The following is a 12253-nucleotide window of genomic DNA, read 5'->3' on the forward strand; positions in this document are numbered from 1 at the left end:
ATTAAAACCCTCACTCCCTATAATTGCTTCCCGACTCTCAGCGCACTCGTTCCAAATATAGTTGAATTTAACAGTTGATCTTTTACATTGAAGTAGAAACTATTCAGACCACTTGACCTTTTCCACATTTTGTTGCGTTACAGCCTTATTGTAAAATGTATTAAATTGTTTTTTCCCTTTCATCAATCTACACACAATACCCCATAATGACAAAGCAAAAAGCAGGTTTTTAGAATCTTTTTAAAATGTTTAAATATAATAAAAAAAAAAAAATGAACTACCACATAAGTATTCAGACCCTTTACAAAGTTCTTTGTTGAAGCACCTTTGGTAGTGATTACAGCTTTGAGTCTTCTTGGGTATGACACTACAAGCTTGGCACGCCTATATTTGGGGAGTTTCTCCCACTCTTCTCTGCAGATCCTCTCAAGCTCTGTCAGGCTGGATTGGGGAACGTCGCTGCACAGCAATTTACAGGTCTCTCCAGAGATGTTAGATCGGGCTCAAGTACGGACTCTGGCTAGGCCACTCAAGGACAATCAGAGACTTGTCCCGAAGCCACTCCTGTGTTTTCCTGACTGTGTACTTAGGGTTACTGTCCTGTTGGAAGGTGAACTTTCACCCCAGTCTGAGGTCCTGAGTGCTCTGGAGCAGGTTTTCATCAAGAATCTTTGCTCCGTTCATCTTTGCCTTGATCCTAACTAGTCTTCCAGTCCCTGCCACTGAAAAACATCCCCACAGCATGATTCTGCCACCACCATGCTTCACCGTAGGGATGGTGCAAGGTTTCCTCCAGATGTGACGCTTAGCATTCAGGCCAAATAGTTCAATCTTGGCTTCATCAGACCAGATAATCTTGTTTCTCATGGTCTGTGAGTCTTTAGGTGCCTTTTGCCAAACTCGCTGTCATGTGCCTTACTTGAGGAGTGGATTCCGTCTGGCCACTCTACTATAAAGGCCTGATTGGTGGAGTGCTTCAGAGATGGTTGTGCTTCTGGAAGGTTCTCCCATCTCCACAGAGGAACTCTAGAGCTCATTCAGAGTGACCATCAGGTTCTTGGTCTCCTCCCTGACCAAGGCCCGTCTCCCCCAATTGCTCAATTTGGCCGGGCGGCCAGCTCTAGGATGAGTCTTGGTGGTTCCAAACTTCTTCCATTTAAAAATGATGGAGGTCACTGTGTTCTTGGGGACCTTCAATGCTGTATAAATGTTTTTGTACCCTTCCCCAGATCTGTGCCTCGACACAATCCTGTCTCAGAGCTCTACGGACAATTTCTTCGAACTCATGGCTTGCTTTTTGCTCTGACATGCACTGCCAACTGTGGGACCTTATATAGACAGGTGTAGGCCTTTCCAAATCATGTGCAATCAATTAAATTTACCACAGGTGGACTCCAATCCACCTGAGCTCAATTGCACCAGAGCTCAATTTCGAGTTTCATAGCAAAGGGTCTGAATACTTATGTAAATAAGGTATTTATTTTTTAAAGTTTTAATATATTTGCAAACATTTCTAAAAAAACTGTTTTTGTTTTATCATTATGGGGTAAGTTGCTAGGAATACAAATATTTAATACATTTTAGAATAAGGCTGTAACTTAACAAAATGTGGAAAAAGTCAAGGGGTTTGAATACTTTCCGAAGGCACTGTATGTATGCTACTGTAAGTACTGAAATTGTTATTGTTTTTTACAATATTTCAGAATTCGCAGGTCCATAACTTTTCAGGTCCATAATATTTAGATTGGGGGGAAAGTTGATGCAATAGATTGTTGAATTCAAACGTTCCGCTGAAGGTACACAACAATTTGCCTTTGTTTTCTCTTACAGAAACTGGCACAGTCCTTTGCCAAATACAGTATAAATTACTGCAAAAGATTAAAAGATTCTGCCAACACAGTAAATAGACTGGTAGCTAATGTAAATGATTTGATAGTATGCGTAAGTTACAGTAGCCTATTGCTGCGTGATAACAGTACAACATCATTGCCTGTTGAATCTCAGAGCCTAATCCAAAGCAGGGTATAGAAACCCAATAACAAACAAAGTATTTTGCATAAAAGTGTAGCATTAATCCAAATAACTTCACAGATCTCCATTGTAAAGGGTTTAAACACTGTTTCTCATGCTTTTTCACCTTTATTTAATCAGTTGAGAACAAGTTCTCATTTACAACTGCGACCTGGCCAAGATGAAGCAAAGCAGTGCGACAAAAACATCAACACAGAGTTACACATAAACAAACGTACAGCCAATAACACAAAAGAAAAGAAAGATACAAAACTCTATGTACAGTGTGTGCAAATGTAGAAGGTAGAAGGTAGAAAGTAGTGAGGTAAGGCAGTAAATAGGCCATATAGTAGAAATACTGGGGTGCAAAAGAGCAAGAGGGTAAGTAATAATATGGGGATGAGGTAGTGGGGCTTTACCTAGCAAAGACTTATAGATGACCTGGAGCCAGTGGGTTTGATGACGGATATGTAGTGAGGGCCAGCCGACGAGAGCATACAGGTCGCAGTGGTGGGTAGTATATGGGGCTTTAGTGATAAAACGGATGGCACTGTGATAGACTACATCCAGTTTGCTGAGCAGAGTGTTGTGGCTATTTTGTAAATGACATCGCCGAAGTCAAGGATCGGTAGGATAGTCAGAGGGTATGTTTGGCGGCATGAGTGAAGGAGGCTTTTTTGCGAAATAGGAAGCCGATTCTAGATTTCATTTTGGATTGGAGATGCTTAATGTGAGTCTGGAAGTAGTGTTTCAGTCTAACCAGACACCTAGGTATTTGTAGTTGTCCACATATTCTAAGTCAGAACCGTCCAGAGTAGTGATGCTGGTCGGGCGGGAGGGTGCGGGCAGCAATCGGTTGAAGAGCATGCACTTAGTTTTACTAGCATTTAAAAGCAGTTGAAGGCCACGGAAGGAGTTTTGTATGGCGTTGAAGCTCGTTTGGAGATTTGTTAGCACAGTGTCCAAAGAAGGGCCAGATGTATACAGAATGGTGTCGTCTGCGTAGAGGTGGATCAGTGAATCACCAGTAGCAAGAGCGACACCATTGATATATACAGAGAAACGAGTTGGCCCGAGAATTGAACCCTGTGGCACCTCCATAGAGATTGCCAGAGGTCCGGACAACAGGCCCTCCAATATGACACACTAGTTGGTAAACCAGGCGATGCCGTCATTTGAGAAGCCAAGGCTATTGAGTCTGCCGATGAGAATGCAGTGATTGACAGAGTCGAAAGCCTTGGCCAGGCCGATGAAGACGGCTGCACAGTACTGTCTTTTATCGATGGCAGTTATGATATCGTTTAGGACCTTGAGCGTGGCTGAAGTGCACCCATGACCAGCTCGGAAACCAGATTGCGTAGTGGAGAAGGTACGGTGGGATTCAAAATGGATGGTAGGGCAGGGTGGACATAGGTCTATAACAGTTTGGGTCTAGTGTGTCTCCCCCTTTGAAAAGGGGGATGACCGCGGCAGCTTTCCAATCTTTGGGGATCTCAGACGATACGAAAGAGAGGTTGAACAGGCTAGTAATACACTTTTTGGATTATATTGGTTCCTGACTTCCCTGAAAAGTTCTATATCGCGGGGGCTATTCGATGCTAATGCAGAACGCCACAGGATGTTTTTGTGCTGGTCAAGGGCAGGTCAAGTCTGGGGTGAACCAAGGGCTATATCTGTTCTTAGTCTACATTTTTTGAATGGGGCATGCTTATTGAAGATGGAGAGGAAAGCACTTTTGAAGAGCAACCAGGCATCCTTTACTGACGGGATGAGGTCAATATCCTTCCAGGATACCCGGGCCAGGTCGATTAGAAAGGCCTGCTTGCTGAAGTGTTTTAGTTTGACAGTGATGAGGGGTGGTTGTTTGACCATGGACCCATTACGTACACAGGCAATGAGGCAGTGATCACTGAGATCCTGGTTGAAGACAGCAGAGGTGTATTTAGAGGGCAAGTTGGTCTAGATGATATCTTCAAGGGAGCCCATGGTTACGGATTTGGGTTTTTTCACTTCGTAGGCTCCTTGATAATTTTTTGTGAGATTGTCAGCATCTAGCTTAGATCGTAGCACGGCTGGGGTGTTAAGCATATCCCAGTTTAGGTTACCTAACAGTACGAACTCTGAAGATAGATGGAGGGCGATCAATTCACATATGGTGTCCAGGGCACAGCTGGGGGCTGAAGGGGGTCTGTAACAAGCGGCAACAGTGAGAGACTTGTTTCTGGAAAGGTGGATTTTTAAAAGTAGAAGCTAGAATTGGTTGGGCACAGACCTGGATAGAATGACAGAACTCTGCAGGCTATCTCTGCAGTTGATTGCAACCCAGTCCCCTTTGGCAATTCTCTCTTGTCGGAATTTGTTATAGTCAGGGATGGAAATTTCAGGATTTTTGGTGACCTTCGTAAGTCAGAATTCAGACACGGCTAGGATATCTGTGTTGGCGGAGTGTGCTAAAACAGTGAATAAAACAAACATACGGAGGAGGCTTCTAATGTTAACATGCATGAAATCAATGCTTTTACGGTTACAGATGTCAACAAATGAGAGCACCTGGGGAATGGGAGTGGTGCTGGGGGCTGCAGGGCCTGGATTCACCTCTACATCACCAGAGGAACAGAGGAGGAGTAGGATAAGAGTACGGCTAAAGGATAAAATTACTGGTTATCTAGTACGTTCGGACAGAGAGTAAAAGGAGCAGGTTTCTGGGTGCGGAAGAATAGATTCAAGACATAATGTACAGACAAGGGTATGGTAGGATGTGAGTACAGTGGAGGTAAGCCTAGGCATTGAGTGACGATGAGAGAGGTTTTGTCTCTAGAGGCACCAATTTAGCCAGGTGAGGTCACCGCATGTGTGGGGGTGGAACATAAGGGCTAAGGCATATTGAGCAGGGCTGGAGGCTCTACAGTGAAATAAGACAAAAAATGACTAACCAAAACAGCAATAGACAAGGCATATTGACTTCAATGTGGAAAATAGTATGAATAAAGAAAAACCATGGAATGAGTAGATGTGTCCGAACTTTGAGTGGTACTATATTGTGGCGTACAACAGGTCAGCCACCAGGGGGAGACTCGTCGAGGCCTGGTGGCAGACGGAGTCTACATCACGAGGCGATGGCTCCCTCTGCTGGACGTGCCAGGTCTCGCCGGGCTCTCCGGCCAGGACTAATTGGGGCTGGTGGGTAAATCAAGGGCTGATTGCTCACCAGCTTGTAGAGTCCCGTAAAGCTGCCAGAAGGGCAGCACACAAAGGTTATCATCAAATGTATTTATATAGCCCTTCGTACATCAGCTGATATCTCAAAGTGCTGTACAGAAACCCAGCCTAAAACCCCAAACAGCAAGCAATGCAGGTATAGAAGCACAGTGGCTAGGAAAAACTCCCTAGAAAGGCCAAAACCTAGGAAGAAACCTAGAGAGGAACCAGGCTATGTGGGGTGGCCACATAGCCACCCCTGTGCCAGGTGGAGATTATAACAGAACATGGCCAAGATGTTCAAATGTTCATAAATGACCAGCATGGTCAAATAATAATCACAGGCAGAACAGTTGAAACTGGAGCAGCAGCACGGCCAGGTGGACTGGGGACAGCAAGGAGTCATCATGTCAGGTAGTCCTGAGGCATGGTCCTAGGGCTCAGGTCCTCTGAGAGAGAGAAAGAAAGAGAGAATTAGAGAGAGCATACTTAAATTCACACAGGACACCGGATAGGACAGGAGAAGTACTCCAGATATAACAAACTGACCCTAGCCCCCCGACACATAAACTACTGCAGCATAAATACTGGAGGCTGAGACAGGAGGGGTCAGGAGACACAAAGGGAGGGACTGGGGGAAGAAAGGTGACTTCCGTATAGTTGGAGACGGTGCCCGAGCTAAAAGGAAGGAGTTCAGGTTTTGTGCATGACAGGATACAGCAATACCCAGAAGACGGTATCCAGGAGAGGGTATCATGGGGGAAACCTATCCTTTAATTTTGATTGATTATTTAAATAAACACCATTAAAACCGAGCTAATCTGTCTGTGTCTGATCTGTGTAAACGTCTTGACAAAACCCCCTGGTCTGCCACTATATATATATATATATATATATATATATATATATATATATATATATATATATTATAGAAACTGCCATGGCCTAATTCAAATAGTTTCACATTTTACAGCAAATAAATGATGTTATTGTCACCATAAAAGGTGAATGTTGGGCGTTTTTTTCAAACTGAGTTTTAATGCTCGTTCACGTGCACAGTTTTACAACAGGTCTGATTTATAACACAAACATGTATATATGGCAAGTTTATAAATCTCAATATTTGTGTACATGCGCCGACTTTTCAGAAATGGCGCACACAGAAATCTACGCAACTGTTATGAGTCCCCAGACCTTATGTTGTCGACTGTAGGCTTACGTAGCTCCAATGTTGGGGATAACCTAGTCTACTTGGTGACGGTGTGTCACAGAGAATAGAGGGGAGATAGCGGGTAGTGTGCCTTTAAGAGGTGCCCTGACCGCCGCACTAAATCTCCATCATTGTGTTCCAAAGAAGCTGCTGAAATGTCTGCTAGCTCCGCTTTCAATGATGAAAAAGGGGGCTCCTCGAATGTCGGGGAGCCCGAATATGGCCACGACCCGGCCAGCGGAGGGATTTTCTCCTCCGACTACAAAAGGTAGGTGCAAAAACCCGTCGCCGCTTGCGTTTGTCGCGGTTATGTTTAATGTTGTCATATTGAAATATCATGGGCAGTTTATGGGGGAGGTGCGAGGTGGATGCAATTTCCTGCCTGTCAAGATGGAGAGGAAGCGGCGCTTGAGCGGGCTTTATAGGCTTGGGGACGTTAGAATAAACAATGTCTCCAACGTAGTTAACTTCGATTGAAAAATATGTGTTTGAACAGTCATAGTTGTGTATTTTCTTGAGTCCTAGATTATTTGCTTGGGAAAACTGCCGTATGCTGCTACCAACGACAAGGCCATCAGGGCTGAAGCTCTGAATCTTACAGTGATTTGGTGTTGGGCCAATTTAAATGGGACTAGGCCGCAGAAGCGATATGCATATTCTGTTAGAGTGGGTTTATTTATTGACAGATTGCTATCACATAGCGTAATTGTTCAGTATTCTATCTAGGCTATAGGCTACATTTTAAATTCTTAATCTGAGTTGAACGCGAATCGGGCTGACCACTCACTTGTGTGTAGCATAGCCTATTCGTCCAAAACGCTGTCCCATTAGAAATCAGTTTACAGTGCCTAGTCAACCAAACATGATAGGAGGGGGAAATATGCGATAGATTGTTGCTGGAAATTGATACTACAAATGAAACTAGGCATAATAATCTTCATAATAGTCTACGTAAGAAGCGTTCGTTTTCTATATATTTGCAGAACCGCGGACCGGACAGCTCCGTGGTGCTGAAGAGGACGGTGTGTGTGTAGAGCGAAGTGGCTTGTGTTCACAGAATGCTGCTCTCCAGAAAGGTCGTTTCAAGTGGCCTTGTCTGTATAGTCTACTCTTGAAGGGCAATTAGGGAACTGTGATGAATATAATTTCAATTTTTGGCCACTTGGCAAAAGGTTAAGAAAGCGAAGGCAAACTAAGACAATTAATAGGCTGCTATCAACCGATATTCACTGCTATATTACACTAATAAAATGTTATTTGATTAACAAAAAAATGAATATCTGAGATATAAAGTTTGCCATTTAAATAATTCAGTTGATTTACTGTGCTGTCTGAATCTGATGTTTGACCCTACACAATGCTCCGTTGAGTCTAATCATTGCAGGTCTAGACAGTGCTATTCAATTGTACTGTATTATTTATCAGTATTGTTGTATTCATGTTATTTGAGATTGATGAGGGAATAGGGGGAGAATCTGATGCTGCTATTGAACTTGCTATTGAAACTAGTTTGTAGCTTAGTGTGTGTGTCGAGTGTATTCTCTTGGATCCTGGATCTATGGATCTATTTGATTTGATTTGGTTGAAGAGTGCAGGGCAAAGGAAAGGGCAGTCTGCCTACCTGTCACTTCTGCTCTCATCTGCAGTTCATTGATTGCTGCAGGCATCAACCCCAACCTGCTCTAAGTGCAATGTAATAAAGTGCATTGGAGAAAAGGAGCACTGGTAACACTATTAAAATGCCCAAGTCAGGGTAGACACTTATACTGTATAAGTCTCTTGTGTCACTGTTTGGTTCAGGGTACCAAGAGTACTGTATAAGTAATACTTTATAGCCTAAATGGCCTTCCAAATACTGTATTTTTTTCTGACACGGCAAGAGGGCCGGTCTATGGTTCCAGTGAGAAAGCTAGAGTAAAATATGCAGGTCAGGACAGGTCATGCCAGCTGCCTTTGCTTGAGCTGTCAATTTTACATTGATGCTTTCTTCATAAAATAGGAAGCATTGATGTCACAACGGCTTGTGTTATTTGATATGTGCCTGCATGGCTGCATTGGAAGGACCACAAACTATTTTTCATGTAAAATAAGATAACCTCATAAAGGTCTAACTTTTGCATCTGTGCTTTGTAGGCGTTTGTTTCATTGGTCACACCTTTAAAACAGGCATAACAACAAATTATAAAGGCTTCATAGTCTCCACAATCACAACATAATGGTTAACTAATCATTCATAAGCAAAGTTATAGTACTACATAGAGGATGTTATAAAAGGTCATTAAGCCACATCTGGTGCTTTTGCAAAAATGTGGCAACGTTTATACATTTATCGGGTAATCCCATTTTTATACTTAAAGGGATAGTTCACCCAAATTACAAAATGACACACTGGTTTCCTTACCCTTTAGGCAGCATATGGACAAGATATGACAAGATTTCATTCTTTGGTTTAGTTTTCATGGCACTGTTTCCATATGCTAACGTTTTAGCATTTGTGACAAAAAAGTCCCATTCAAATTATAGGACCAATATTAGCATTTTTTGCGCATAACGTCCACAAGTATTTAAAATTGATTGTGAAGCTCAACAAAGTCACTTATAGATGATTTGAAGATGATGTGTGAAAATTGCTAATATCGGTCCCATGACTTGAATGGTATTTGTGCCACAAATGCTAAAACGTCAGTATGTGTAGGGCTGTTACGGTGACCGTATTACCGCCACACCGGCGGTCACAAGTTGTGACGGCAGTCAAATTCCACGTAACCATTTAGTCATGGTAATTAGGATTCTCCAAGCTCTGATGCTGCTGATGATCATTAGTAGGCTACCAAACTTGCTAACTGCCTGGTACTCAGCACTCTATTGTCCCTCTAATCACTCTGTCATCAATGCAAATGTATTCAAAAATCTAATCAAACACTCCATGAGAGCCCATGAGCTCATGTTGCGCAACATTTCAATAGGCTAAGAAATTGCGTGAGAAAACAGAGTGATGTTCTCTATTAAAAAGAGGAGGATCCCATCAGTTTTCTAGGCCTACTATATTTATTTCTCAACCTTCCTAATATTAAGCACATTGCTTCTCTTTACAACAGGAGTATAGTCTACCTGGCTGGCATGATAATGAACCATGGGAAAAGCGTACTTAATTCGCTATTTAAGTGCATAGATGGCATGTATTTTTCCCCCTGCCCCTGGTCCATTCTAAATTCAAACAAATTTCACACATATATTATTTAGTATATGTAAAGACAAAAGATTAAATCAAGAATAGTCTGATGGGTGACAATATTAGCCTATCACTTGTGAATTATATATTATCACGTGTGAATGATGCCCAGCTTGTGTGCAGTAAGGCAAGAAACAGCACATGCCTTTTTTTTGCGACCTTTTTCAAATAATAGTCACACACCTCATGTAGCCAAGCCCATAGGCCTGATAAGGTTTGTATCACAACTAAAGTGGCCAAACAACTTTTTAAAATTAAGCACATTAATCAGATTTACAATGAGTGTAGGGCTTAACTGGCATGCATACTATAAAAATGCACATTTTTAATGAAAGCATTACATGCATATTTGTATTGGAGTTGACTTTTGAGAATGGTGTTTTTTACCGCTAATTGACAGTATTTTCGAACATATGCGCTTTACTGTGCTTATAATGTGAATAAATAGCCTAATAGTTTATCAACATTTTAAGCTAAATGTTCTGATCTGTTGTGTCAGCAACATTGCTTGAAAACTTTTTTTTGATGGTAGTGGTTGTATTAATTTGGAGTCTATCACATCCCAGACTATGCTTGGAATATTTATTCCTCACACAGAATAGAATAGGTTAACTTTTGTACTATGGGGGGATAGTAGATTGACATAGGCTACTGCCTTTGCTGTTCATTAGGCCTACTCATTTTGTTGACTGATGAAAAGTACAGGTGGACAGTTCTTCCAATATCTTCAAAATGCACCTCAGAATTGGATAAGGATGATCACAGTTGTGTCCCCAATGTGTCTGTCTTCACTTGTAGCCTGTGACAAAGACCCGATCACAGGGAACTGTGGGGGGGATCTTGGATGGTTGGTGGCCTGGTGGTGGGTGGCCTGGCAGTTGGGAGCTTGGGCCGGTGACCGATAGGTTGCTGGTTCGGGTCCCTGTTTTGACTTGATGGAAGATCTGTCGACGTGCCCTTGGGCGGGGCGCTTAACCCTGGTTGCGCCTGTGGGTCGCTCTGGATGGGAGTCTGTTAGATGACTGATTGCAATGTAAATGTTGAGTGGCTTCACTACAGGTTGATTGTATGTTTTAATATTCATTATATCTATTTTTAAGTCCCGATGGAGAAAATATCCTTTCTATTTTATTCAGCTATGTTCAGTTGTATTCTTCATACTATAAAATAGTATAAAAGAATGCCATGGAATTCTAAGCAAATATTGTCTGCTAAATGAACTAGTGTAGCCTACAGCCATATGGCATAACCAGATCAGGACCTAACATAGGATAACTCAGAGTATGCTATTCTGTTCTTCTGAAATAGACTACATTTTCTTCATATCATGTTTCTTTAGACCTGTCTAAAATAAATAATGTATTTATTGTGGTGGTGTGGGCTATATTACATGGATTTATTAGACTTTTTAAAATGTAGATGTTTCAAAGTTCTGCATCAGTGGCTTGTAGACTATGCGTGGAAGTGGTGAGATGCTAAATGTATTTATGTTAGTTAACGTTTGATTACCTACCGTGAGACCGGCAGTTATTTGCTTGACAATCACCGTCTGACAAAATCTCATCACCGCCACATCCCTAAGTATGTGGTTAACCACGCCAGGGAAACTAAGAGACAATTTATGCTTTTTTCAACAACAAAAAATTCATAGGGGCCGTATGGATGGTGTGACGCAATTGCGGATCCTCCGGAGGCATGCAGAGGCCAATTGAGTTTCGTGATGCATCACCATGCGCCGCCCAAATTTTGTAACAATGCATAGGGCTCTGTATAGCTCCGCATTGACATGATTGGTTGATGGGAGGTGGGGGCGGGAGGTCCTGTATAAACACAAACTTACTTCCTTGACAACTTCCTTCACAACAGTGCTGCTCTGCTCGGTGAAGAGCAAGAAGTATGAATGCCTTCTACCGTATCCCCGTAAATGCTGCATGGCCAATGCAGACGTCGGATTGACCATGCAGCTCCTTTTAACCAAAGCATGGATTGCTGTCGTACCTTGTCAATAGACCGCTTATAGGGTAAGGAAACCAATATGTAATTTTGTAATTTGGGTGAACTATCCCTGTAAACATATTTAATGTTGTGATAAAAAATGTATCATGCACCTGATATTTCATTGAATACATTTTAAAATGAATTTTACAATATCCTTTGGAGACAGACTGTGTTATATACTATGGGCCCGATTCAGATTTACGCCTTTCCTACACACTTCTCAGAAGTTGATGTTCAGACTTACCTTATGTAGGTGCATAACAGGCTTTGCAAGCCTGGTTCCCATGCGTGCCCTGAATAAATTGAATTCAACCGCTGAAAACCCTCCAACCAACAGATTTTCTCGTGAAGTTCATGGTTTTCAGTAAATTTGTCTAAAGCCATCCCTTTAAATTTGGTGTACCTTTTTTAATTAGCATTTTCTCGACAGACTCCATGGAATATATGGAGAACAGTTCAGAATATTAGGGATCAATGAAATAAAGCCACGTAGGCCTAAATATACACATATTCTTCTCTTTTTCAGCACTAATTGGTATCAGAACTCAGGATAAGACCCAGATGCAGACAGCTAGAGTCACAGATGTTTATTGACCCGAACAGGG

The 12253-nt window shown here is 42.1% G+C and overlaps 1 protein-coding gene across 9 annotated transcripts in view; it reads left to right on the forward strand.

The window, feature by feature from the left end:
* Positions 1 to 6337: 6337 nt before the first annotated feature.
* ap3b2 (adaptor related protein complex 3 subunit beta 2) overlaps positions 6338 to 12253 on the forward strand; it is a 102821-nt gene continuing 96905 nt past the window's right edge. For 5 of the 9 annotated variants that reach the window (XM_021565010.3, XM_021565019.3, XM_090202008.1 and 2 more), the window contains exon 1: positions 6347 to 6686. In XM_021565010.3, coding sequence (XP_021420685.3) covers positions 6574 to 6686 — 113 coding nt within the window. In that variant the 5' untranslated portion in view covers positions 6347 to 6573. Of the gene's footprint in view, positions 6687 to 12253 lie in introns of all 9 variants that reach the window. The other 4 variants (XM_021565027.3, XM_090202023.1, XM_090202017.1 and 1 more) reach the window with 1 other exon arrangement.

Source organism: Oncorhynchus mykiss, chromosome 2 (assembly GCF_057628025.1).
Source record: "Oncorhynchus mykiss isolate SJ-2025 chromosome 2, ASM5762802v1, whole genome shotgun sequence".
Lineage (NCBI taxonomy): Eukaryota > Metazoa > Chordata > Actinopteri > Salmoniformes > Salmonidae > Oncorhynchus > Oncorhynchus mykiss.